Raw genomic sequence first — 27,237 nt, 5'->3', positions numbered from 1 at the left:
AAATTGGACAGCTACCTGCAAAAAAATGAAACTAGACCACCAACTTACACCATTCACAAAAATAAACTCAAAATGGATAGAAGACTTAAATGTATGCCCTGAAACCATTAGCATCTTGTAAGAAAACATAGGCAGTAAGCTCTCCGACAGCAATATATTTGCTGATTTATCTCCACGGGCAAGTGAAATGAAAGGATGCAGAAACGGGACTATATCACACTAAAAAGTTTTTGCACAGCTAAAGACAATATGCACAAAATAAAAAGACAAACCACACAATAGGAGAACATATTCAACAATAGTTCTGATAAGGGGTTAATAACCAAAATTTATAAAGAACTTGTAAAATTCAACACCAGGAAGATAAACAATCCAACCAAAAAATGGGCAAAAGAAATGAATAGACACTTCTCCAAAGATGACAAATTAAAACCACAATGAGATACCACCTTATACCAGTCAGAATGGCACTCATTAACAAAACAACACAGAATAAATGCTGGTGAGGATGTGGAGAAAAGGGAACCCTCCTGCACTGCTGGTGGGAATGCAGACTAGTGCAGCCACTGTGAAAAACAGTATGGAGATTCCTCAAAAAATTAAAAATGGAACTGCCTTTTGACCCAGCTATATACCACTTTTAGGAATATATCCCAAGAACACCATATCACTGATTCAAAAGAAGAAATGCACCCCCATGTTTATGGCAGCATTGTTCACAATAGCAAAGATCTGGAAACAGCCCAAGTGTCCGTCAGTAGATGAGTAGATTAAAAAAGGGTGATACATATACACAATGGAATACTATGGGGCCACGAAAAAGAAGGAAATTTTACTTTTTGCAACAACATAGATGGACCTGGGAACTATTATGTGAAGTGAAATAAGCCAAGCAGAGAAAGAAAAATATCATATGACCTCACTCATTTGAGGAATGCAATGAACAATGTGACCTGAGGAATGAAATTAAGACAGAGGAGGGATCAAAGGGACCAGAGGAAAAGAGGACAGAGGTAAAGGGGATGATAGGATGGGATAAACCTGAAAGGAAAGGGGGGTGGGCGCTGTGGGGAGGGGGACAAAGGAGATGTTGAGGGGAATACGGGGAAGGGGGCATGCATTCGGGGCGACACTAGAATCTATGTAAACACAATAAATTAAAATGAATAAAATAAAATAAAACAAACAACCCCACTAAAAAATCGACAAAGGGCCTGACCTGTGGTGGCGCAGTGGATAAAGTGTCAACCTGGAAACACTGAGATTGCTGGTTCAAAACCCTGGGCTTGCCTACTCAAGGCACATATGGGAGTTGATGCTTTCTGCTCCTCCCCAATTCTCTCTCTCTCTCTCTCTCTCTCTCTTCCCCCTTTCTAAAATGAATAAATAAAATCTTTATAAAAAAATCGACAAAGGGTTTGAACCAACATTTCTCCAGAGAAGATACACAAATGGCCAATAAGCACATGAAAAGATTCACAACATCATTGGTCATTAACAGCGAAAATACAAAATCAGTAAAATTACTCAAAAAGCAGAAAACCTGAATACAGGAATAATGATGCCAGAAACTAGAAAATATATCCAAAACAATACTTCATTCACAGAAGTGTCAGGCTCAACTGATTTCATTTAAAAATATTTCCATTTAAAAATCTGGATTCAAGCTCAGAAATAAAAGGGTCTGGGAGCCATATGCATCAAAGTGGTATTTAAAGCTGAGTGAGTAAATCAGTTCCCTGTGGGAATGTAGATTATAAAACTGTAGTATCATACATTTTTTCTAAAATAATGAAGCTTGGCCTAAATTAAGACCAGAATTAACTTCTCATTTTTACTTTTTATTGGAAATGGTTGACATTAAGACCTAAAATCATTAGTCATGATTAAAATTTATCTGTAATAATAAATGGTTTTTTAATCCCACTTGTTCTGTGCCAGACAGAGAGCTTGAAATTTTTTCTGCACTGTGGTTCAGGAACCTTAGCCATCTGCATAGAACAATCATTCCTTCACAAGAGAAGGATATATTATATAACTATGTTTCCAGAGCCTGCTTTCCAGAGACTTTGTATGTTTAGACTCAAAAGCTAATTTATATACATACTGTGCTCAGTGTAACTATTGAACCATCTCTGGGCTCTTCTAAGGAAATTCCCATGTGTATCAGTACTCACCCCCCTCATTTCACACAGTCTTTTTTTTAGCAAGTATTATGCAATATGTCAGGGGTCAAGAACCTATGGCTCGCGAGCCAGATGTGGCTCTTTTGATGGCTGCATTTGATTGTAAACAAATCTTTAATTAAAAAAATAATAACGTTAAAAAATATAAAACATTCTCATGTATTACAATCCATTCATTTCCTACCGCTCATGTTCATGGTGGCGGGTGGCTAGAGCCAATCACAGCCGTCCTCTGGGACAACACCAAATTTTTATTGGATAATGCGTAACATACACGGGTCATTGTATGGCTCTCACAGAATTACATTTTTAAATGTGTGGCATTCATGTCTCTCTCTCTCAGCCAAAAATTTTCCTGACCCCTACAATATGGTATCTGTGGATGTGATTGTCCAGACTCCCTAAATAATGAGTGTCTTGGGGGCAAAGACAGTGCTTTATTTACCTCTTTAGGTACAATAAATGTGTTATGAGTGAAAGACATAGGAAATTATGACAGAGGAGGATTATCTGTACTAGAATGCATTTGAAGAAAGCATACTTAAAATGGTCTGATTCACTCTTGTTCAATTTTAACTTTATATCCCCATTACTCAGATCCCATGACCTGATTTGAAATAGGTTAATAAAAATATTAAAGCCTTAATAAAAAATATTAAAGTTTTAAGTAAAAGGTGACAGAAGAAAAGTCTACAACAAAGTCCTTGCTTTCAGTAAATCAGATAAATTCTATAATAGGACTCAAAGTAAACCCTAATGCTAGTTAGAAATTAAAACCCTAATTTAGTGAGCCAAATTGTAAAGCTGTTAATATGATTCCATTTATAAGAAAGTGACCAGGTCTTTTTTAAAGGGGGTTTCTCAGATAGAAAAGAGGAAATGTCACCAGAGACAAAGTCTCAAAGAAATCAAGAAAGAAAATTTCCCATGAAACTAGCTCTACTGGGTTGTAAAAAGAGAAAGTGTTATCAATGTGCACGTGAATGTTGCATGTAACAGCAATGCTCTAGAACACCAAAGTATTGCAACTGCAAAATGTAGACAACCTTTGCCTAACCAGAGGTCAAGAAGAAATGGTTTTTCCATGACATGTCAGATAACAAAAAAATATCTCCTCACTTCTTCTCATATCTTCACTACATAGCACAGTGCCTGGCAAATCAGAAGGGCTTACTTAACCTTGAAAGAAGAAATGAGCCTTTACTATCACAGAAAAAGAATTATTTCCTACCGTTCATGTTCATGGTGGCAGGTGGCTGGAGCCAATCACAGCTGTCCTCTGGGGCAACACCAAATTTTTATTGGATAATGCATGTAACCTCAATGAAAAGAGGCTCCTATATCAATTCACAAAAGAAGTTAGCTCTGAGTGTTTTTTTCAGTGGCTGTTTATGCTACAATATGCCCCAAAACAATGCTACTGAGATCCATAATGCTATTGTCTGAATGAATCTCTCTGTGGATAGTTTGCATTAGAGAAACAGAGACCTGAGTCTTTTCAGAAGTTACTCAATGCTTATGAGGACAGATTGATATTAAATGCATTTTATGATGGCTTAATACCCACAGTGGAGCAAAAACTTATGGGAAGATATAATGTGATCTTAAAGGACAGGATTAAGACATATGGAAACAACTATTCTAAGATTGCTGTGATAAAGTGCCATATTTACTACCTGTCTAGAAAATGTCCCTGAGATACAGTCTGGGTTCTTAACAATATTATATACATTTCAGAAGGAGGTGAAATGTAAATTAAGTCACATCCAAGAATCCTGGGAACAAATATTGCTGAGAATAAAATACACAATTTAGTCCTGGCTGGGTAGCTCAGTTGGTTAGAGTGTCATTCCAATACACCAAGGTTGTGGGTTCAATCCCCTGTCAGGGCACATACAAGAATCAAGCAATGATGCATAAATAAGTGGAACAACAAATCTCTCTCTCTCTCTCTCTCTCTCTCCCCCTGTACCTCTCTCTCTCTCTCTAAAATCAATAAATTTTAAAAATTAAAATATACAATTTATAGGATCAATATAAAAAACAGAAAAATATGTGTAGTTTGATAGAGAAAAATATACCTAAAGCACAAAAAACAATTATGTGACAAAACAATGTTCAGAGTGCTTAAGTGGAAGATAGCATAGTAGTAGGAATAATAATAATATTAGCTACCAATATTGATTGCTTATTCTGTATCAAACATTAAGCATTAAATGAGCATCATTTCATTTAATCTTCCTAAGAACCCCCATACTACAGATGAAGAAATGAAAACTTCAGAGAGCATAAGTAACTTGATTTAGGTCTTATAGCTAGTCAGTGTCAGAACCAAGACTTAATCTGAGACCCTGACACTCCTAAGCGCTATGCTATATTGTCTTCATCAAAAAGGCAACCTGCCTGACCAGGTGGTGGTGCAGTGGATAGAGCGTCGGACTGGGATGCGGAAGGACCCAGGTTCGAGACTCCGAGGTCGCGCGCGGGCTCATCTGGCTTGAGCAAAGAGCTCACCAGCTTGGACCCAAGGTCGCTGGCTCCAGCAGGGGGTTACTAAGTCTGCTGAAGGCCCACGGTCAAGGCACATGTGGGAAAGCAATCAATGAACAACTAAGAAGTCGCAACACGCAACGAGAAACTGATGATTGATCTCTTCTCATCTCTCTCCGTTCCTGTCTGTCTGTCCCTGTCTATCTCTGCCTCTGTAAAAAAAAAAAAAAAAAAGGCAACCTGCCTAAAATGTTTAAGAGAAAATAAAACCTAAAATGTAAATATGTTTAAATCTCTTGTCAGTAGTTTGAAGCCTGAAGGTCAAAACATGATCTCATGGGAGGAATCAGCACATAAAACGTTTGCTCTCTACGGGACAGACTTCAGCATGGAGCAGTTAGAAAGAGCTGAGAATATCTCTGAGAAAGAAATTAGTTCACAGATATTCTTCCTTCTCCCTCAAAATAAAATTGATTTGACTAAAATGCTATAAAACAAGAAAAACAATTACATTCAGTAATCCAATTATTACTATCTCAGTTAATGGAGTATTTAGAGGACATCAAGATAGAAATTTAGAAAATATTAAAGGCAGGAGTTATTAGAACTTCTAGTGGCCTGGGCTTTTTCATTAGTTCTGGTTCCAAAATAGGACCATAAAATTAGATTCTGTGTCAATTATAAAATATAATCTGCTCTCATAATGTTCCTTTGCTTAAAGTTGAAGCATTATTACTAGAATTTGGAACTGCTAAGATCATCACAATTATTGATTTGTTTAGGTTTCAACAAATAATATTAGGAGAAAACCATATGCATCAGTTGGGGCTCTTTGCAACAGAAGCAACAGGAAAACGACTTGGACCAAAGCAGGTTCACAGGAGCAGGAGGGTCTACAGAACACAACTGTAATTGTCTGATCAGGACACAGGCATTAGAAAGAACAGACACCAACTAATTTTAATCTTTTTATCCCACTGCTCAAGATTCAGATTCCAAAAAGGGAGCAACGAATTGGCCCAGCTTGCATCAATAGTCCTCATAAGGGCCAGCAGAGAAGAACACCCCCCAAAAAGCCCCACCTGATTACATCTAGAAGGAGAGAAGAAATTCCTCAGAAGTTGATGTTTGAAAGAAGAAATGTATGCTGAACAGAAAACAGCAGTCTACAACCCTGCCCTGCTAGCACTAAGCATATGGATGGAGGAGTAGTCCTGCACTTCCCAATGAGAAATCCCATCTGCAAAGATGCTGAATGCTCAGCTGGTGGACTCCAAGAGCAATGACAATAAGCCACACAATGATTGCTCTATTTGATCAGAAGTAGAAGATCAAGGACATCTCAGATGATTCTAGGTTCAATCCATTAAAATAAATCTGAGTTGTAACATGTAAAAATCCAAAATGAACTTCCAGAAGTCAAATAATCAAGACAGGAAAACAGGAAGAAGAAATCCCCCATAATCAAGAAAAAAGTCATCTCATCTGGAAAGCTAACAGTGAATTATCAAAGGTTTGTCCCTCATTTGAAGCAACAAGTTTGTCTACATTTCATTGCTTTGTAGTAAAATAAATACCTGATGAGATTATCCAGCTCTACAGTGTCAGGAAACTTGAAAAACTAAAAACAAGGTATGAATTATTTAAGAGTTCTGAAAAGACCCAGGCTTTTCCAACCATTTTATGGTATCAGGTGACATATCAGTTACTGGTTTGGGGATAATTTTATTACAAGATCATGATAATGTAAAACATTGTGTAATATGCCCCAGTGCAAAATGATTGCCAAGGGAAAAAAATTTATTTGCCTTCTTTAAGGAAGGAAAGTTTGGCAATTATTTGAGACATAATATCATTTTTTATGAGAGTACCCTGAGTACTGATCATTAAGCCTTAACACTTTGATAAAATAAAATTTAAAAAAATTTTTAAAGCCTATCACTAAGGAGCAGAGGTGGCTACAAAAGATTTCAGGACTTCTAAATAAAATTCAACACTTGTTAGTTGGTGAAAATCCTTAAGGAGAACCCCTTATAAAAAGTAGGGTCTCAAAATGCATACCATGAGTCTATCCTCAAAGAGTATTATATTTACAATTTTTCTTAAGTCAAAATAGTTTCACTTAAGAAATAGAAAGAACCTGAATGGTGGTGACACAGTGGATAGAGAATTGACCTGGGATGCTGAGGTCCCAGGTTCAAAAGTCATAGGTTGCAGGCTTGAGCGTGGGCGCTCCCAGCTTGAGTGCAGGCTCACCAACTTGAGCACAGGGACACGGGCATGATTGTGGGATCACAGACATGACCCCATGTCACTGGCTTGAAGCCCAAGGTTGCTGACTTAAGCAAGGGGTCACTGACTCGGCTTGATCCCCCTGGTCAAGGGGTCAAGGCACATATGAGAAGCAATCAATAAACAACTAAAAGACCTCAACTATGAGTTGATGTTTCTCATCTCTCTCCCTTCCTGTCTCTCCTTCTCCCTCTCTCTTGCAAAAGAAAAGAAATAGAAGGAAAAGATGCATAAGGAGAACGTGAAAATTTCAGACTTCCCACAACTCCAGTATGTTCCCCAGTCTCAGTGGTAGGACGACACAGACTTAAAGGGAATGGACATTTTATGACAGTATAAAAACAAGATTGAGTCACAATAAAACAAGAGAGAAAACCCCAGAAGTCTTACTCTCTGCAGCCTCTGCAGGTCCACATGCTTAGTCCTGAAACAGTTCTAAAACAAAGATGAACTTTATTTACAATATAATACAAATTAGACTGCACTAGAGAGTAGCAAGTGGCCACAGAAGCATCTGCTGGGAAAAAAAAAATGTCCAACAAAGTTCAGACACCATTTGGCCTAATCAGCTGAGACTATCTAATACCATCTTCATTCAAATGCTGAAAATTCAAATTTAATGAGGCTCTTCCCTAGGACAGTCTTTTCTACCTTGAACATCAATAGCATCTGCCCAATCAAAATCCTTAGACTTCTTTTTTTTCTTTTTTTTTTTTTTGTATCAATATTTTTCTGAAGCTGGAAACGGGGAGAGACAGTCAGACAGACTCCTGCATGCGACCGACCGCGATCCACCCGGCACGCCCACCAGGGGCAAAGCTCTGCCCACCAGGGGGCGATGCTCTGCCCCTCTGGGGCATCGCTCTGCCGCAACCAGAGCCACTCCAGCGCCTGGGGCAGAGGCCAAAGAGCCATCCCCAGCGCCCGGGCCATCTTTGCTCTAATGGAGCCTCGGCTGTGGGAAGGGAAGAGAGAGAGACAGAGAGGAAGGAGGGGGGGGAGGTGGAGAAGCAAATGGGCACCTCTCCTATGTGCCCTGGCTGGGAATCGAATCCGGGTCCCCCGCACTCCAGGCCAATGCTCTACCGCTGAGCCAACCGGCCAGGGCCTCCTTGGGCTTCTTATAAACTAGAATCCACTTTCTCTCTGTTCTTACCTCTCACTATCCTCTCCCAACATCCCCCTCACCCCTTTGCCATTGCATTTAAGCTTATGTCACCCTGAATGACCTATTGGACTACAAGTACTCAATGACTTATCCAGCCTCAGGACCTTTGCACATGTTGTGTCTCTACCTGGAATGTCCTTACTACCTTTTGTGCTCCTCTTTCTCTGGCTACTCCTGCTTATCTTTCAGTATTCAATTTCATGTCACCTTTTCTAGGTGTTTTCCTTAAACATTCCCACTATAAAGTTAGGTCTTCTCTTGATGTATTCCCCTGACACTTTTATAATTAAAGCATTTGTGACACTGACTTATATTTACCTACTTACTTAATCTATGTTCCCATAGACTTATTTTGAAGGTAAAGATCACAAAGAGAAGACAATATATCAATATTTGTTGAATAAACAAAGGATTCTTATAGGTTTGTTTTTTATCTTCTATACTCAATATAATACCAGGCACATAGTCAGCTTTCAAAAATATTTGTTAAATAGACCACAGGCACTCAAAACTATTTGCTGGATAGATGAAGTAATAAGCCAATGACCAAGAAGTGCCACATACCAGCAATCTTAACTTCCAATACTTTACTTTCTGACCTCAAAAACCTATCCTTCCAGATCTCTCAGACTCTGATTTTCTGGTCACTGACCTCACAGATGTCCAGTCTCTTAACATCTCCATAGCCACCAAGTCTTGAAATCCCATGATGAGGTCATTTTCTTTACTACTCAATCTGTACCCATTTTTTTTTTTGGTTTTTTTTTTTTTAATCTTTTTTGTATTTTTCTGAAGCTAGAAACGGGGAGAGACAGTCAGACAGACTCCCGCATGCGCCCAACCGAGATCCACCCGGCACGCCCATCAGGGGGCGACGCTCTGCCCACCAGGGGGCGGCGATGCTCTGCCCCTCCGAGACATCGCTCTGTTGCGACCAGAGCCACTCTAGCGCCTGGGGCAGAGGCCAAGGAGCCATCCCCAGCGCCCAGGCCATCTTTGCTCCAATGGAGCCCCGCTGCGGGAGGGGAAGAGAGAGACAGAGAGGAAGGAGAGGGGGAGGGGTGGGGAAGCAGATGGGCGCTTCTCCTGTGTGCCCTGGTCAGGAATCGAACCCGGGACCCCTTGCACGCCAGGCCGACGCTCTACCACTTGTACTCATTTTTTATTATAAACTCTGAACCTATGCTTTCATTTTTTTAAGAAGTCCAACCCTATACAAAACTCTGCTGTCATAAATATTCTGTTGTCACAGCTACTGAAATTACCATACCAGGATAATGTCCTACTACCATGCAGATGGGGCTTCCTAAAAATCCATGGTCTTCTACCTCAGGTAGAACTTGATCATGCTGGCCAGTCCTTTGACTTGGACTCATCTCCCCCTTGTCTGTTCCTCTCCAATCTCCAATTATCATCTCTCTCCTCAATCCAACTATCCACCTCGCTTTCTATTCTTGGCAGGTATCTTTGCCTCCTACTTTATCAGATGACTGAGGTAAGAGGGTATCAACTCAACTCTCTTCCTTCATACCAACAGGCTTAATTAACTCTATACTGTTCTTTCCACTTCCCTTCTACATCAGAGGGTGAGGTGTCTGCCCTGCAGCCCACCCTCCACTGAAGATGGCCCCCTTTATCTGTGCTTTCAATGCCATCCCCTCCCCTCTCCCATCGGACTCCACTTCTTGTATTCATCACTCCATCATAGCTTCAATTTCTCTCTTTTTTTCTGGCTTTTCATTCTCAGCATATAAATTTGCTAAATTTCCTCTCTTACATGATTCTTTTAACTCTGTATGCTCCCCGCAGCATTAACCTACTGTTTTCTTTCCCTTATCAGTCAGTCTACTGGCAGCCTTATTCTCTGCCTCATCATGTGCCGTTCACTCAGACAACACAGCCAAATCTTTGTGAGTAACACACAGGGGGGAAACTTTAACAGGTTCCATAACTTGAAATGTTATTGCCCTTAGGAATCTAAACTCTAAAATCAGCATATAATGAATCAGCAAGAAGACAGAACAATCTCCAGGCCAGAGCGAGACAGCATCAACAAGACAATTGGTCTATAAATCAGCATTAGCCCTCTGAGAGAAGGCACCTTAGCTAGTAGACTTTAAGTATTTTAATTTCATAGTAAGTAATGCACTATGCTGGTACAGTGTCACTTCAGTTCTACACTTTCCCTTATTTTGAATCCTTCAATTTTGTTTGACTTCCCATGGTAAATTGCCCTTACAAGCAAGAGAATACAGAGCATAAATTTCATTTCAGGAGTTCAGGACTGGGGATATGGGGGGGGGGCAAAAGCAGATTTCCAGTTCTTTGTATAAAAAATAATACAATCATTAATAAATAATACAGAAATAAACTCATGTATTCATAACTATAAACCTACTTTTGCCCCATCCTGTAGATTAGTTCCCCTGCTCAGGACTGTTCCACTTCTCAGGTGACTAGAAACGGTAAACCTGAAGGTTCATAACCTAATGTTAAAGATAACACATTTTTTTTAGAAAAGGGAAATAAATCATTCATCTAACAGAGGTTATATGTCAAGACTGAAAGAAGGAATGATGTATTGTTACCATCAGAAAGTTATGTGAAGATGTAGAGGTGTCATCTTTCTCAAACACTAGAAGAGCTTTCTGCATCAAGTAAATCGCTTTGGACAGCTTATTCTTCCTTATTTTATTTATTACAGTTGATTCTGAAAAAGAAAACAAACATTTTACCAAAAGAGTAACATAAAAACTACCTTTACAAGTTTTTAGAAAAACAGGTTATCCCAGTTTTAATTACCTGTAAAACAATCAACACTTCTGGACTGTTTTAGCTTTTCTGAAATTTTGGTAGACATATTTTTGCTAACAGTTGGAGTCTGCAAAACTGAAGAAGAAGAAGAAGAAAGAGACTGTCATTAAAATTAGGTTTGGGTCCCAGAAAAGAAATATTTTCTAAACATTAAAGAATAGCTATCTATTTGTTTTTCTTTTCTTTTTCTTTATTCATTTGAGAGAGAGAGAGAGAGAGAGAGAGAAAGAGAGAGAGAGAGAGAGAGAGAAGTGGATAAGAGCAGGAAGCATCAATTCCCATATGTGTCTTGACTAGACAAACCCAGGGTTTCCAACTGGCAACCTCAGCATTTCAGGTTGATGCTTTATCTACTGTGTCACCACTGGTCGGGCCAAGAATAACTATTTCCAAAATTATCATTTCCTCTATCATATCTTTTTTTCCTCTGATGAATAAAAATTCAAACAGATCTAAAATAATGCAATTTATTGTCAGATCTTCTTGTATTTGGCACACAATACCTGAGGACATAAGTATTTTCAAATTATAAAAATTTGTATTTCCTATTTCATCTTAAATAAAATCACCTTGAAGATTGGTAAATAGGATTCAATCTACTTTTGTTCACTTTCTCTTTTCATAAACCTTTAATAACTGCTTCATTCCCGTTCCCTGCAAGAGTACCATGTGAAGAACTTCACTCTCCTCTCACTGCAGTTGATGATGTAAGAGCCTCTCTCAGCATTTCCACCTAACACACAAACTACTGCCAGCTGATTGTAAGCAGTGAGACATCCTCCTGTACAACTGGGACTGACCATCATGGTGGTCCAGGAAAGAGTGGAAGCTGGATGAAGGAGAAGGGAATAAAGGTAGGTACACTGGCCCAGGAAGATGAAGAATATTGTGCTGACTTTTTGTTTTCCTGGTATGGTCCTCATGAGACCTTGCAATATTTTGTTTCTGTCCTTGGAGGCATGTGAGGGTTCCTGTAGTAACCTTACAATAAACCTTGTAAACTGAGGTTTAATTATTCGTGCTAATCCATGTCAGTCATCATGGGATGTTGCCAACAGACACCATTAGAGGGTATAAGGTTTCTTTAATGGCAAGGGGTAAGGGAATTTATCTGCATGAAGATAGAAACATAAAGCAGAAAATAATGCATCATTCTGTCAGTATTTAGGATATTGTAAATGTCAATTAAGCAATAGCTTTCATTATCATAATTATTGGAGAAAAAAAGGATGAGACTGCAAGTAAACTCTGACTGCCTAAGAAAGATGAGTCATATTTAATGCCACTGTTATCAAAGGGCAACTACTGTAAAGTTCTAAAATAAGTGACAGTTGTTCTTTACAAAAGGATGGCAGCAAATAAGTATAGCAGGAATAGTTCAATTAGAAAATCATTGTGTGCAGCCATCATAATAGATCATACCAGAAGGATCACCAGTAGATGCTAAAACCATTGGCTGAGAAAAATCTGTTGGGGAATAAAACTTTCATTCCATCTCAAAGCATCATCTGACAATACCAATTATTTTTTCACTATAAAGAGGAAAAGGTACCATTAGGAAGACAGCACCTCAACAAAATAATAATGTTTTGCCTCACCAGTGATAAGACAAATGAACAATATGTGCAGCCTAATGTGATACAATGGGATGTGCACAATACCACCTATATAACCATGAGAAAACTAACAGGAAAGCTTAAATTGTAGGATGTCTTAGAAATATATCTTCAAAAATAAGTCATCAACTTGTTCAATTTATATATGACACAATGTTGTATGTCAATTATATCTCAATAAATCTGGTGGGGGAAAGTTTGTATTCAAAAATTAATTAACTACCATAATTAATTAACCAGTATCTGATTAAATCTATTTAGCTATATAAATGATGTGCTTCTGAATTCTTTATGGAGATCAGAGGTCATATTAGGTCACAACACTTAGTTCTATTCTATAGTTATTCAGTAATTTATTTATCGGGGTGACAATGGCTAATAAAATTACATAGGTTTCAGGTGTAAAATTCTATAATACATCATCTGAATATTGTATTATGTGTTTACCACCCAAAGTCCATTCTCCTTCCAAGATCTTTTAACCTCCCTTTATCCTCTTCCTCATCCCCCACCCCCTTTTCCCTCTTATACTCACCATACTGTTGTTTGTGTCTATGAGTTTTTTCAGTCTTTAGTATCTGCACCTTTTTCACCCAGCCCTGCAAGCCCCATTCCCTCAGACAGCTGTCAATCTGTTTTCTGTATCTATGAATCTGTTTCTATTTTATTATTTTGTTCATTAGGTTCCACATGTAAGTGAAATCATATGGTGTTTGTCTATCTTTGACTGGCTTGTTTCACTTAGCATATTACTCTCCAGACCCATCCATGCTGTCACAAAGGTAAGACTTCCTTCTTTTTCACAGCTAAGTAGTATTCTACTGTGTAAATGTACCACAGCTTTTTTATCCACTCATCTACTGATGGGCACTTGGGCTGCTTCCAAATCTTGGTTATTGTAAATAATGCAGTTAACATAGGGATTCATATATTCTTTTGAATTAGTGTTTTGGGTTTCTTTGGCTGTATTCCCAGAAATGGAAATGCTGAGTCATAATGCAGTCTCAATTTTGAATTTTTGAGGTAACTCTAGACTGCTTTTCACACTGGCTGCACCAATCAGCATTCCCAACAACAATGCATGAGGGTTCTCTTTTCTCTACATCCTCACCAAAAGTTGTTGCTTGTTGAGTTATTGATGGTAGCCAGTCTTACAGGCATGAGATGATATCTCATTGTGGTTTTAAATTGTATCACTGAATGGGAGAACATATTTGCCAATACATCTGATAAGGGCTTAGTATCCAAAATTTCTAAGACACTTATAAAACTCAACACCAAAAAAAAAAACAATCCAATTAAGAAATGGGCAAAGGCCTGACCAGGCGGTGGTGCAGTGGATAGAGCATCGGACTGGGATGCGGAAGACCCAGGTTCGAGACCCTGAGGTCGCCAGCTTGAGCGCGGGCTCATCTGGTTTGAGCAAAAGCCCACCAGCTTGAACCCAAGGTAGCTGGCTCGAACAAGGGGTTACTCAGTCTGCTGAAGGCCCCGGTCAAGGCACATATGAGAAAGCAATCAATGAACAACTAAGGTGTCGCAATGCACAACAAAGAACTAATGATTGATGCTTCTCATCTCTCTGCGTTCCTGTCTGTCTGTCCCTGTCTATCCCTCTCTCTGACTCACTCTCTGTCTCTGTAAAAAATAAATAAAATAAAATAAAAAGTTAAAAAAAAAAAAGAAATGGGCAAAGGACCTGAATAGAAACTTCAGAGAAGACATGCAGATGGCCAATAAATACATAAAAAAATGCTTAACATCACTAATTACTCAGTAATTTAAAATAGAGCATTGTTAGTCACGTGAATAGTGGCTGTATAATCATGTCAAGAGAAACTTGGCTTTATCAAAATTTAATTTTGATCCTGGCCAGATAAGTGAGTTGGTTACAGCGTTGTCCCAAAGCACAGAGTTTCCTGGTTCCATCCCCGGTCAGGGCACATACAGAAATAAATCAATGTTCCTCTCTCTCTCTCTCTATCTCTATCTCTCTCTCCTTTCCTCTCTTACTACAATCAATAAATAAAAAAATTTTAATTAATCTTGAACAGAAGAGTTTTAAGACCTAATGATATTAAATCTTATCTTGATATTCAAGTAAACATGTTATTTGTATTATTACTACTGGTGCCTTTCTTAAAGTGTTTTGATCTCTCTACCTAGTGATACTGGCAAGAACAACTTAGAGTCAACTCATCTTCCTCTGACAGCTGTCAGAGATGTCTTTTTCAGTTTTCCATTAGCTTTCAGGATGAAATAGAAACCAGTTAGCCCTTCAAGATCTGTGATCTACCTCTCTAGGCATATCTGTTATTCCTCCATGAGGGCTCTTACACAGCCATAAGAGAATTCCAGTAGTTCCTAAAACTGCACCAAACAATTGTTTACTTCCACCTTGTGAAAGATTATTTTCTGTATCCAAAATGATGACCTCCTTTCAGTCCTCTTCATAAAGATAATATTTACTAGCTTTCTGGTCAATTATCACCTCTTCCAGGTAGTCATCCTTGATTTTCTTGTCTAATATAGATACTCCTCTTCTGTGTGCCCATAACTAAAACTCTGGGCACATTTCTATTACATTGAGTAACCTCAGTTGTTATCATTAGCATACTTATCTAGAAGCTGAAAAGTAGAGGTTGTGTCTTGTTTGTACCAAGCCTATCATGATTCCTGGATCTTGGTAGGCACTCAATAAATGTTTATTTAAATATTAACAAAATGCCAATAATTTACAACAGCTCAAATATACAATTTTTAAATGTTTACTGACTTAGTAGCTACACAAGGTGTAAGGACTAATGAAAGCTAGCCATTGATATTAACGAGAGAAGAAAAAATAAAATAATGAAATTTATCTGAAAATACCCAGTTGACAAGGATATAACTTACATATTAAAATTATTTTATATTTAAATTCATTTTAAAATTGATTCAGAACAAATTATTTGCTCTGATGACTACTACCTTGCAATTGGTCAAGAAGCACAACGGCTATTCGGTGCTGAGCTTGAATTAGTTCAAGATGCAAATCCATCATGAAACTATTTGGTGTGACTGGTTTGGAAATGACTCCATCTATATCTTGGGTATACTTTGGTAGAGTTGAAGTAAAAATAAAAAAATAAATACAGTTACCAAAATATACTAAAAATAGCTCTCCCCTAAAAGCACCCATTATCATTTTACACATAGCCATTAAATCCTGCTCATTTCTCCACCCTTTGCATTTTGGCTTACAATTTCAACTTCAATGACAAAGTTAAAGACTCTTTACTTTTTTTGATTTTTTGGAGAAGTGAGGATTGAATATATTTCTGGCTTATGATAGGAAAGCCTCCACAAATTATGCATTATTTATCTACTTGCAAGGCCAGCCCTCATCCTAGTTAAGTAAAACTTAAATCTAATATAAGAGTTTTCCATTCTGACCTTGATATGATAATGATCGATCACTGATGATCCATTTGGCAAAGTAGTTAACATGCAGTTGTAATTTATTCCACCAATTGCTTTGTCAAGAAGTTCATAAGCCAAAAATAACTGTTCCAAGGGTTTTTTCTAAAGTGATTTCACAAACAAAAAATAAAATGAGAAAAAATCATATGCAACATTTCTAAACTTTTTTTAACAATAATTTAAAATCAAATAAGAAATTTAAATAGTCTATCCAATGTCAACAATGTTATATTTCTTGCTAAGTGTAATTGTCTTTGATTAAATATGGAGTACTATTAATAAACATAAAATAATAAATACATTTCATTATTTTTCCAAATCTAAATTAAACTTTTCATAAACATGTATGTAACTTCTTTTTAAGATTTTCAGAATTCTGATTGTCCCAAATGTTTAGGTAAATTTTAAAACTATAACTCATTGTCATTTTTGCATAATTTATTTGGAAAGTTATGGTAATTTTTTAAACCTTAAAATCACTGCGCTAGAAATATAGACATATAAGCCACTAATTCAATGGTCTATATCATGATTTTCAAAAACTAAATGTCTCTTTAATGTAATAATTATTGTCTAAGACTAACATAAAGAGCAACCAACTTTGGTCAAACTTTCTAACTTTCCATATTTTATTCAGAAAAAAAAATTAGTAAATAAAGCAAACACCTACAGTTGAAATCCCCATGTAACTGTTCACATTGACATTGCTCTTCTCTGCCCCTAGAAGTAGCCATTGTCCTTGAATTTGGTTTCACCATTTTTTGCATGTTTTTAAACTTTTACTATATGTGTATGTGTCCATTAATTGCTTTGCATATTTTTAATTCACTCATAAAATTCTGCAGGGTTTTCTTTTCCATTCAACCATATATTGTTGAAAGTTTTGCACAATGGTATATGTAATTTAATGTGTCAGTCAGGGGTGGGTAGGAACACAGAATGACTCTAAATATGCCAAACAGAAAGAAACTTAAACAGAGCCAGAGGTGTTTATCACCATTGGAAGAACTGGGAAGCAAAGATCAAATTGCCCTTGACGATTTTACTGCATGCAGAAGCCTCTATGAAGCTAAGAATCTAGAAGGCAGCTAACAATCTCAAGGGTCTACTCCTACACTGAAGCAAGTGAATTTCAAGAGCTTGCCCATTAAGGCTAGTAAATTCACTCCATCTGCCGATATAGTATAAGAACTCTCTTTTTCCTTCTGTATTACAAATTCATGCAAATGTCCCCCAATGAAGACTAACCTAGAACCCTATGGAAATGAGATGCAGGTTTTCCTCCTATATTGCAAAAATGAGATGACAATAATGCCAAGTTCACTCTAGCTCAAGTCCCCTCTATTTCATTCATGTTCATAGCTACAGTGAATTGTTGTTGAGAAATATGTCATAATTTATTTATCTACTCCTCTGCTGACAGACATTAAGACTGCCACTACTGAGATTCCAAGATGGCAGTGAAGTAGGCAAACATACAAACTGCCATCTCCCAGGACCAAACTGGATTACAAATTAATTTAAGAACAATCATCGTGGAAAATCAACTTTGGGCTAAAAGAACAGGACTCAAAAACCAAGGAGCACAGAAGAAACCACATCGAGACTGGTAGAAAGTGTGCAGACATGGTGGGGGCTCCCCCACTCCCAGGAGTGAGGGACAGCTGAAGATCCAGAGGAACTCTTGCTGTGAGAAGAGAGACCCTGGGAGGTGGGAGTCCTCAGCCCCAGGACCAGAGCCCCAGCCTAGAGACCCAAAGACTGGAGGAGTCGGCCTGACAGCATTGAATGGGGAGAAGAGCAGGATTTCTGTCTGTGTGAAACAGTTCACATAGAAATAGAAATGGATGCAGCCTTAAAGGGCCAGCACAGAGAATCTCACTAATGGCCACTTACCTGGGACTCTGGGGGTGAGGAGGGCTGAGAGGATTGGTCTTGCATGAGGAGAGTGGGGGGATCGAGGCACAGGGACACAAATGGTGACAGGGAGAAGAATACCTGTGCTCAGTCATTCTCCAATACTGAGGGGGCCAGATGCAGGAGGGGCGCTCCCTCCATCCAGCACGAGCCTAGCCTAAGTCCAATTGACCCACCTCCAAAAAGCTCTACAGCTCCGATCAAAAAGGAGGAAGTAAAGGGAAGAGCAGTGAATCAGGTTTCCAGGGAGAGCTGAGCTACACCTCCTCTTTCTGATATGGAGAATGAGCCCTGTCCCTGGATAGTAGCTGGGCAGACCACACCTTCTCATTCTCAGAGGTCACACCAACCAATTCTTGTGGATTTACCATACAGAAAAAAAAGGCCTGGATAGGGTTTTAACTGGGGCCAAAGAGCAAGATACGTCCACTACTCTCTCAACCCCCATCCTAATAACAGAAGTTCCCTGTGGGCTCAGCAAACAAACAGTAGGGAAATTAAGATTTTTATGCGGCTCACCTTGTAGGGAGAATTAAAATCTGAGCAACCATCAGAGGCTGAGGGATTAAGCCCTGGAGGAAGAGCCACATTCCTTGTACCAAACCCAGCTGCCCTAACCCAGCAAGCTTGCAATTGGCACACAGAAAAAATGGGAAGACAGAGAAATGCAAACCAAATGAATCAACAAGAGAAATCCCCAGAAAAAGAACTGAATGAGATGAAAGTAACCAAATTACCAGATGCAGAGTTTAAAATAATGATTGTTAAGATGCTTAGAGATCTTAGAGCTACAATGGATGGACATAAAGAGCACCTAAGTAAAGAAATATCAAGCATCAAAAAGGACATTGAAATCATTAAAAAGGCTGACTGGGCAGTGGCGCTGTGGATAGAGCGTCGGACTGGGATGCGGAGGACCCAGGTTCGAGACCTGGAGGTCGCCAGTTTGATCACAGGCTCATCTGGTTTGAGCAAAGCTCACCAGGTTGGACCTAAGGTCTGCTGTAGCCCCAGGGTCAAGGCACATATGAGAAAGCAATCAATGAACAAATGAACAACTAAGGTGCTGTAACAAAGAATTGATGCTTCTCATCTCTCTCCCTTCCTGTCTGTCTGTCCCTAACTATCCCTCTCTCTGACTCTTGCTCTGTCTCTGTAAAAAAAAAAGATATCATAAAAAAGAACCAGTCAGATATGACAATTACAATATCAGAAATGAAGACTACACTAGAAGAAATCAACAGCAGGCTGGAAAAAGCAGAGGGTGAAATCAGAGACTTAGAGGACAAGATAAATGAAAACACAAAAACAGAGTAGCAAAAAGAAAAGAGGATCAAAAAGTCTGAGGAAACACTAAGAAAGCTCTATGACAACATGAAGAGAAATAACATCCACATCAAATGGAGTTCCTAAAGGAGAAGAGAAAGAACAAGGGATAGAGAACCTGTTTGAAGAAATCATAGCTGAAAACTTCCCTAAACTGATGAAGGAAAAAGTCACACAAGTTCAATAAGCACAAAAAGTTCCATTAAAGAGGAACCCAAAGAGACCTACACCAAGACACATCATAATTAAAACACCAAAGTTAAGAGATAAAGAAAGAATACTAAAAGCTACAAGAGAGGCCCTGGCCGGTTGGCTCAGTGGTAGAGCATCAGCCTGGCGTGCAGAAGTCCTGGGTTTGATTCCTGGCCAGGGCACACAGGAGAAGCACCCCTCTGCTTCTCCACCCCTCCCCCTCTCCTTCCTCTCTGTCTCTCTCTTCCCCTCCCGCAACCGAGGCTCCATTGAAGCAAAGATGGCCCGGGCGCTGGGGATGGCTCCTTGGCCTCTGCCCCAGGTGCTAGAGTGGCTCTGGTTGCAACAGAGCAACGCCCCGGAGGGGCAGAGCATCGCCCCCTGGTGGGCAGAGCATTGCCCCTGGTGGGCGTGCCGGGTGGATCCCGGTCGGGCGCATGCGGGAGTCTGTCTGACTGTCTCTCCCCATTTCCAGCTTCAGAAAAATACAAAAAAAAATAAAATAAAAAAATAAAATTTAAAAGCTGCAAGAGAAAAGCAGTCAATTACCTACAAAGGAGCCCCCATAAGGATGACATCCAACTTTTCAACAGAAACATTTGAGGCCAGAAGGAAATGGCAAGAAATATTCAAAGTAATGCAAAACAAAAAGCTACAACCAAGACATTTTTATCTAGCAAGGCTATTGTTTAAAATTGAAGGAGAAATAAAAAGTTTCCCAGACAAAAAAAAAACAAACTCAAGAAATTCATTACAACCAAATCAATACTGCAAGAAATATTAAGGGGCCTGTTGTAAACAGAACAAAGGGGAAAAAAGAAGAAAAAATAAAAAAAGAGGAATGTAGATTTAAAAAATAAAATGGCAATAAACTACATATCAATAATAACCTTAAATGTAAATGGATTAAATGCTCCAATCAAAAGACATAGGGTAGCTGCGCAGATAAGAAAACAGGACCCTTACATATGCTGTCTCCAAGAGACCCACCTTGGAACAAAAGATACACATAGATTGAAAGTGAAGGGATGGAAAAAAGTATTTCATGCAAATGAAAATGAAAAAAAAAAACCTGGGGTAGCAATACTTATATCTGACAAAATAGACTTTAAAATAAAGGCTTTAGTAAGGGATAAAGAAGGTCAGTACATAATGATAAAGGGAGCAATCCAACAGGAGGATATAACCATTGTAAATGCTTATGCACCTGATATAGGAGCACCTAAATATATTATATAAAACAGATTCTGATGGACATAAAGGGCGAGATCAACAGCAATACTATAAAAGTAGGGGATTTTAATACATCACTAACATCAATGGATAGATCCTCAAGAAGAAAATTAACAAAGAAACATTAGCCTTAAAGGACACACTAGATCAACTGGATTTAATAGATATCTTAGAACCTTTCACCCTAAAGCAGCAGAATATACATTTTTTTCAAGTGCTCATGGTATATTCTCTAGGATAGACCACATGTTAGGACACTAAACAAGTCTCAATAAATTTAAGAAGATTGAAATCATATTAAGCATCTTTTCTGATCACAATGGCATGAAACTAGAAATCAACTAAATAGAAAAACTAAAAAACATTTATATACTTGGAAACTAAATAGCATGTTATTAAATAAAAAATGGGTTAACAATGAGATCAAGGAAAAAAATAAAAAATTTCCTTGAAACAAATGAAAATGAACATACAACAACACAAAATTTATGGGACACAGCAAAAGCAGCCCTTAGAAGAAAGTTCTTAGCATTACAGGTATACATTTTTTAAAAGCTCAAATAAACAACCCTACATCAAAAAAACTAAAAAAGAACAGCAAGTAAAGCCCAGAGGAAGTAGAAGGAAGGAAAAAATAAAGATCAGAGCAGAAATAAATAACATAGAGGCTAAAAAAAAAAACAATACAGAGGATTAATTAAACCAAGAGCTGGTTCTTTGAAAGGGTAAACAAGATTGATGAACCTTTAACCAAACTCACCAAGAAAAAAAGAGGACTCAAATAAATAAAATTAGAAGTGAGAGTGGAGAAATAACAACTGGCACAACAGAAATACAATGGGTTGTAAGAAAATACTATGAAGAACTGTATGCCCAAAAATTGGACAACCTAGGCAAAATGGATAAATTCCTAGAAACATATAATCTTCCAAAACTCAATCTGGAAGAATCAGAAAACCTAAAGAAACCGATTACAACAAGTGAGATTGAAACAGTTATCAAAAAACTCCCAAAAAACAAAAGTCCTGGGCCAGATGGCTTCACAGGTGAATTCTACCAAATTTCAAAGAAGAACTAACTCCTATCCTTCTCAAGCTATTTCAAAAAATTTAAGAGGAGGAAAGACTTCCACGCTCCTTTTATGAGGCAATCATAATCCTCATTCCAGAACCAGGCAAAAACAGTACAAAGAAAGAAAACTATACGCCAATATCCCTGATGAATATAGATGCTAAAATTCTCAACAAAATATTAGCCAACCGGATCCAGCAATACATGAAAAAAATCATACATCATGATCAAGTGGGATTTATTCTGGGGAGGCAAGGCTGGTGCAATATTTGTAAATCAATCAATGTGTTTATGTTTATCACATAAACAAAAGAAAGGAGAAAGATCACAAGATAATATCAATAGATACAGATAAAGCATTTGATAAAATCCAGCACCCATTTATGATCAAAACTCTCAGCAAAGTGGGAATACAGGGAACATACCTCAACATGATAAAGGCCATCTATGACAAACCCACAACCAACATCATAATCAATAGGCAAAAATTAAAACCAATCCTCTTAAGATCAGGAACAAGGCAGGGATTCCCCCTTTCACCACTCTTATTCAACATAGTCCTGTAAGTCCTAGCCACAGCAATCAAACAAGAAGAAGAAATAAAATGCATACAAATTGGAAAAGAAGAAGTAAAACTATCATTATTTACTGATGACATGATACATAGAAAACCCTAATGTCTCAGTCAAAAAAACTACTGGACCTGATAAATGAATTCAGCAAGGTGGCAGGATATAAAATTAATATTCAGAAATCAAAGGCATTTTTATATATCAACAGTGAGCGAACTGTCTGAAAGAGAAATTAAGAAAACAATCCCCTTCACTATTGCAACAAAAAAATAATAATAAAGAACCTAGGAGTAAATTTTACCAAGGAGGATAAAGACTTGTACTTGGAAAATTATAAAACATTGATAAAAGAAATCAAGGAAGATACAAACAAGTGCAAGCATATACCATGTTCATGGATAGGAAGAATAAACATCATTAAAATGTCTATATTACCCAAAGCAATTTACAAATTCAATGCAATTCCTATTAAAATACCAATGATATACTTCAAAGATATAGAACACAGATTCTAAAAATTTATATGGAACCGAAAAAGAACACAAATAGCCTCAGCAATCTTGAAAAAAAATAGAGTGGGAGGTATCACACTTCCTGATATCAAGTTATACTAAAAGGCCATTGTACTCAAAACAGCTTGGTACTGGCATAAGAACAAGCATATAGATTAATGGAACAGAGCAGAGGACCCAGAAATAAACCCTCACCTTTATGGACAACTGATATTTGACAAAGGAAGTAAGAGCATACAATGGAGTAAAGACAGTTTCTTTAACAAATGGTGTTGGGAAAATTGGAAAGGTATTTGCAAGAAAATGAAACTAGACCACCAACTTACACCATTAACAAAAATAAACTCAAAATGGATAAAAGACTTAAATGTAAGTTGGTAAACCATAATCATCTTGGAAGAAAACATAGGCAGTAGGCTCTCCGACTTCTCTCACACAATATATTTGCTGATTTATCTCCTTGGACAAGTGAAATAAAGGACAGGATGCACAAATGAAACTATATCAAACTAAAAAGCTTTTGCACAGCTAAAGACAATATGCACAAAATAAAAAGACAAACCACACAATGGGAGAATATAGTCAACAATAGTTCTGATAAGGGGTTAATAACCAAAATTTATAAAGAACTTCTAAAACTCAACACCAGGAAGATAAACAATCCAATCAAAAAATGGACAAAAGAAATGAATAGAGACTTCTCCAAAGAGGACATACAGATGGTCAAAAGACAGATGAAAAAATGTTCAACATCAATAATCATTAGAGAAATGCAAATTAAAACCACAATGAGATACCATCTCACACCTGTCAGTATGGTGCTCATCAACAAAACAACACAGAATAAGTGCTGGTGAGGATGTGGAGAAAAGGGAATCCTTCTGCACTGCTGGTTGGAATGCAGACTGGTGCAGCCACTTTGGAAAACCATATGGAGATTCCTCAAAAAATTAAAAATGGAACTGCCTTTTGACCCATCCACTCCACTTTTAGAAATATATCCTAAGAGTACCAAATCACTGATTCAAAAGAAGAAATGCACCCCCATGTTTATTGCAGCATTGTTTACAATAGCCAAGATCTGGAAACAGCCCAAGTGTCCGTCAGTGGACAAGTGTATTAAAATGGGGTGGTACATATACACAATGGAATACTACGTGGTCATGAAAAAGAAGGAAATCTTACCTTTTGCGACAACATGGACAAACTGGAAACTATTATGCTAACTGAAATAAGCTAGGCAGAGAAAGAAAATATCATATGACCTCACTCATTTGAGGAATCTAATGAACAATGTGAACTGAATAATGAAATAGAGGCAGAGGTGAGATCAAAGGGACCAGAGGAAAAGCGGTCAGAGGGAAAGAGGATGAGAGGATGGGATCAGAGAAGGGAAAGAGATTAGTGAAATTATATATAGATAGCATAGCATAATAGAGAGCAAGACAGCAAAATCCTGGAGGGAAGGGGGGAAGGTGTTGGGGAGACAGGGCAAGAGGAAGTGTCGAAGGGAACACACGGGTAGGGAGGGAGATATATTTGGTGGGATACTTGAATCTAGGTAAACACAATAAATTAAAATCAATAAAAATTTAAAAAAAATAAAGACTACCTCTACTGCCTGACCATGAAGTTGCACAGAGGATAGAGCATTGGACTGGGACACAGAGGACCCAGGTTCGAAACCTCAAGGTCTCCAGCTTGAGTGCGGGCTCATCTGGTTTGAGAAAGGCTCACCAGCTTGAGCCCAAGGGGTCACTGGGTCTGCTGTAGCCCCTCAGTCAAGGCACATATGAGAAAGCAATCAATGAACAACTAAGGTGCCACAACAAAGAACTGATGCTTCTCATCTCCCTTCCTGTCTATCTGTCCCTATCTGTCTCTCTCTGACTCTGTCTCTGTCTAAATAAATAAATAAATAAATAAATAAATAAATAAATAAGACTGTATTTATTAAAGGTCTTCAGATGATACCCTTTATGGGATGTGTTAGCTCTATTCCAAACTTGTTAAGAGTTATCTTTTAAAAAGACTGTTGTTGAATTTTGTCAAATGCTCTTGTTGTATCTCTTTATCTATTAAGGTGGTCATAGTTTATTCCCTTTCATCTGCTAATGTGGTATATTACATTATAGATTTTCTAATGTTAAATCAACCTTGCATTCCTAGAATACACACAATTTGGTTACATGTATCCATTCAAGATATATAATACATACTTTTCCTCCCCTCTTGAGTGGAGATATAAGAATCACAGTCTCGGCCCTGGCTGGATGACTCAGTGTATAAAGCATCGACCCAGTGTGCCAGAGGTCACAGGTTCAATCCCCAGTCAGAGCATGTATGAGAAGCAATCAATGAGTGCACCCAAGTGAAACAAAGAGTTGATGCTCCTCTCTCTCTCTCTCGCTCTCTCAAATCAATGGAAAAATTTTTAAAAATCACAGACTCACAAGAAAGATTAAATTCAAGAGATGGAAACACTATCTACAATACTTTTTTTATAGAAATCTGACTCAAATAAGAATGAGTGTTGCAATTATTATAATTATTATATTTTATGTAACAAACAAAGTTATGCTGAGGGATAAGATTGTAAAACCAACACTTGAACTACAATTGTGTGCACCCACTAAAAAGAATTAATCAAAAAGAAAAGAAACACAGGCTCAGGGAAGTTTTTGAGCAACTCAAATAGTGTAATTTCAAATAACAGACCTACTCGAGGGCAAGGCCAAAATTATGTCATTAAAGAGACTTTCTCTCATCTACTCTTCTTCTCAACACCCACTGAGATACCTCCCTATAAAAAGAGCCAGACTTTTTTCCTACTCCACCTTTCCCTAGGATGTAATCTTTTGTAGGTTTTAACTTGATGTGTGAGTCTCATTCCAAGCCTTCATCTCTCACACGCCCAGGCCTTATCTCTGGTCCCTGGATGGCTGTTACCTAAGGGTCTTCATAACTGAGCTCATCAACCTACTGTAGCATCTACTCATAAACCTGCATTCTGGTTTTCACTTCCCCTTTCTATTTTGGCCCCTGGGGTCTACCTTACTTTCTACTGAACTCTGCAATATACTTAAGAATATTTGTTTGATTCTGTCCAAAATTTCTAGGTGTTTTGTAGCAAGAGAGTTTTCCAATCATCTAGTCTGCTGCTTTTCCAGAAACTGAAGTCTCTAAGAATATCTTTTTAACACCAAAAAACTTCAAAGACCCCACACACACCCACATTCTATCATCATCACCACCACCACCCTCTTTATTATCATTTTCTTCATCATCACAGCTAACATTTCTAGGCACTAGGCTAAATGCTGCACATGGATTAATTTTTAAATTTTCATAGTCCTATGAGGTAGATACCCATTAGTTGTCATAATTTTATAATCCATTTGTTGAAAAATAGCTGTTACATATTCAGTATAACTCTCAACTAATATTTTATGTAATCACAATAGCACCTCATATTTTTTAAAATAGTTCCATGCATATATGCAAGATACATCATTTATCTTACCTACAGACTCTGCTAGGTGAGCATATGAATTTTTGACTGTCCTTACAATAAATTCCCACTCCTTCTCCCCTCTCCACTACCCTCCACATGGGTCTGAGACCCTAGGTTAAGATTCAGTGCTCTGTATGAAACCTGAGAGAAAAACTGAACAGCTACCATATGCCAGGTACTATTTTCCACAATGTTACCAATATCTTGTTTAAATGGTATCATTTGAACAGTACCCACAGCATATAGGTGCTATTGTAACTTCACAGATAAGGATACTAACATTAAAACAGGTGAAATTATTTATTCAAGATCAATAAGCAGTCATTATCAGAGTCAGGATTCAACTCCAGGTCTCCCAACACTACCTGCTGTGTCCTTAGACCATACCAGTGAATCAGCTCTACTGCATCTACCCTATGCCCCACTATAGCTGGGAAGGTTGTGTATTGCACAATTTTAGGGGATGCTATTTATTTATACTGTTGTCATCAGACTTGTATATTTATTTGACAATTTTCCATCAGGTGACAATAAATCATCTCAAGAAAGGGCACATTTTTCTCATTTAAATAACGACAATAGTCCATAAGTGATGTTCAGTTTTTGTTGTTGTTGATGTTGTTGTTGGACAACTGCCACCTTCTAAGATACCCATTTCATTTAGTGGTGTTGGCTGCCAGAAATTTTTCCACCACAAGCCCAAACCTTGCACTTTCAGAATTCCATTAAGCCAGTGGTTCTCAAAGCCTTGTGTCCTATGTATCTACCTGAGGAACTTTTAAGAGGTACATACTTGAATTAAGAACTTTTAAGAACCTCACACCTGAAATCATGATTCAATGCATCTAGAATAGAAAACAGGCTGCTACATA

At 37.9% G+C, this 27,237-nt stretch overlaps 1 protein-coding gene across 1 annotated transcript in view; it reads right to left on the bottom strand.

The window, feature by feature from the left end:
- The window catches only part of CFAP54 (cilia and flagella associated protein 54), a 317,030-nt gene that overhangs the window by 235,112 nt on the left and 54,681 nt on the right, over nucleotides 1–27,237 (bottom strand). Inside the window, exons 16-19 of the mRNA XM_066262086.1 lie at nucleotides 16,002–16,130; nucleotides 15,537–15,663; nucleotides 10,939–11,025; nucleotides 10,725–10,846 (exon numbers count right to left, since the gene is read on the bottom strand). Of these exons, the coding sequence (XP_066118183.1) occupies nucleotides 10,725–10,846; nucleotides 10,939–11,025; nucleotides 15,537–15,663; nucleotides 16,002–16,130 (465 nt within the window). The remainder of the gene's footprint in view (nucleotides 1–10,724; nucleotides 10,847–10,938; nucleotides 11,026–15,536; nucleotides 15,664–16,001; nucleotides 16,131–27,237) is intronic.

The sequence above is a fragment of the Saccopteryx bilineata genome, chromosome 1 (genome assembly GCF_036850765.1).
Source record: "Saccopteryx bilineata isolate mSacBil1 chromosome 1, mSacBil1_pri_phased_curated, whole genome shotgun sequence".
NCBI lineage: Eukaryota > Metazoa > Chordata > Mammalia > Chiroptera > Emballonuridae > Saccopteryx > Saccopteryx bilineata.
This window is presented reverse-complemented; position numbering and strand designations above follow the sequence as displayed.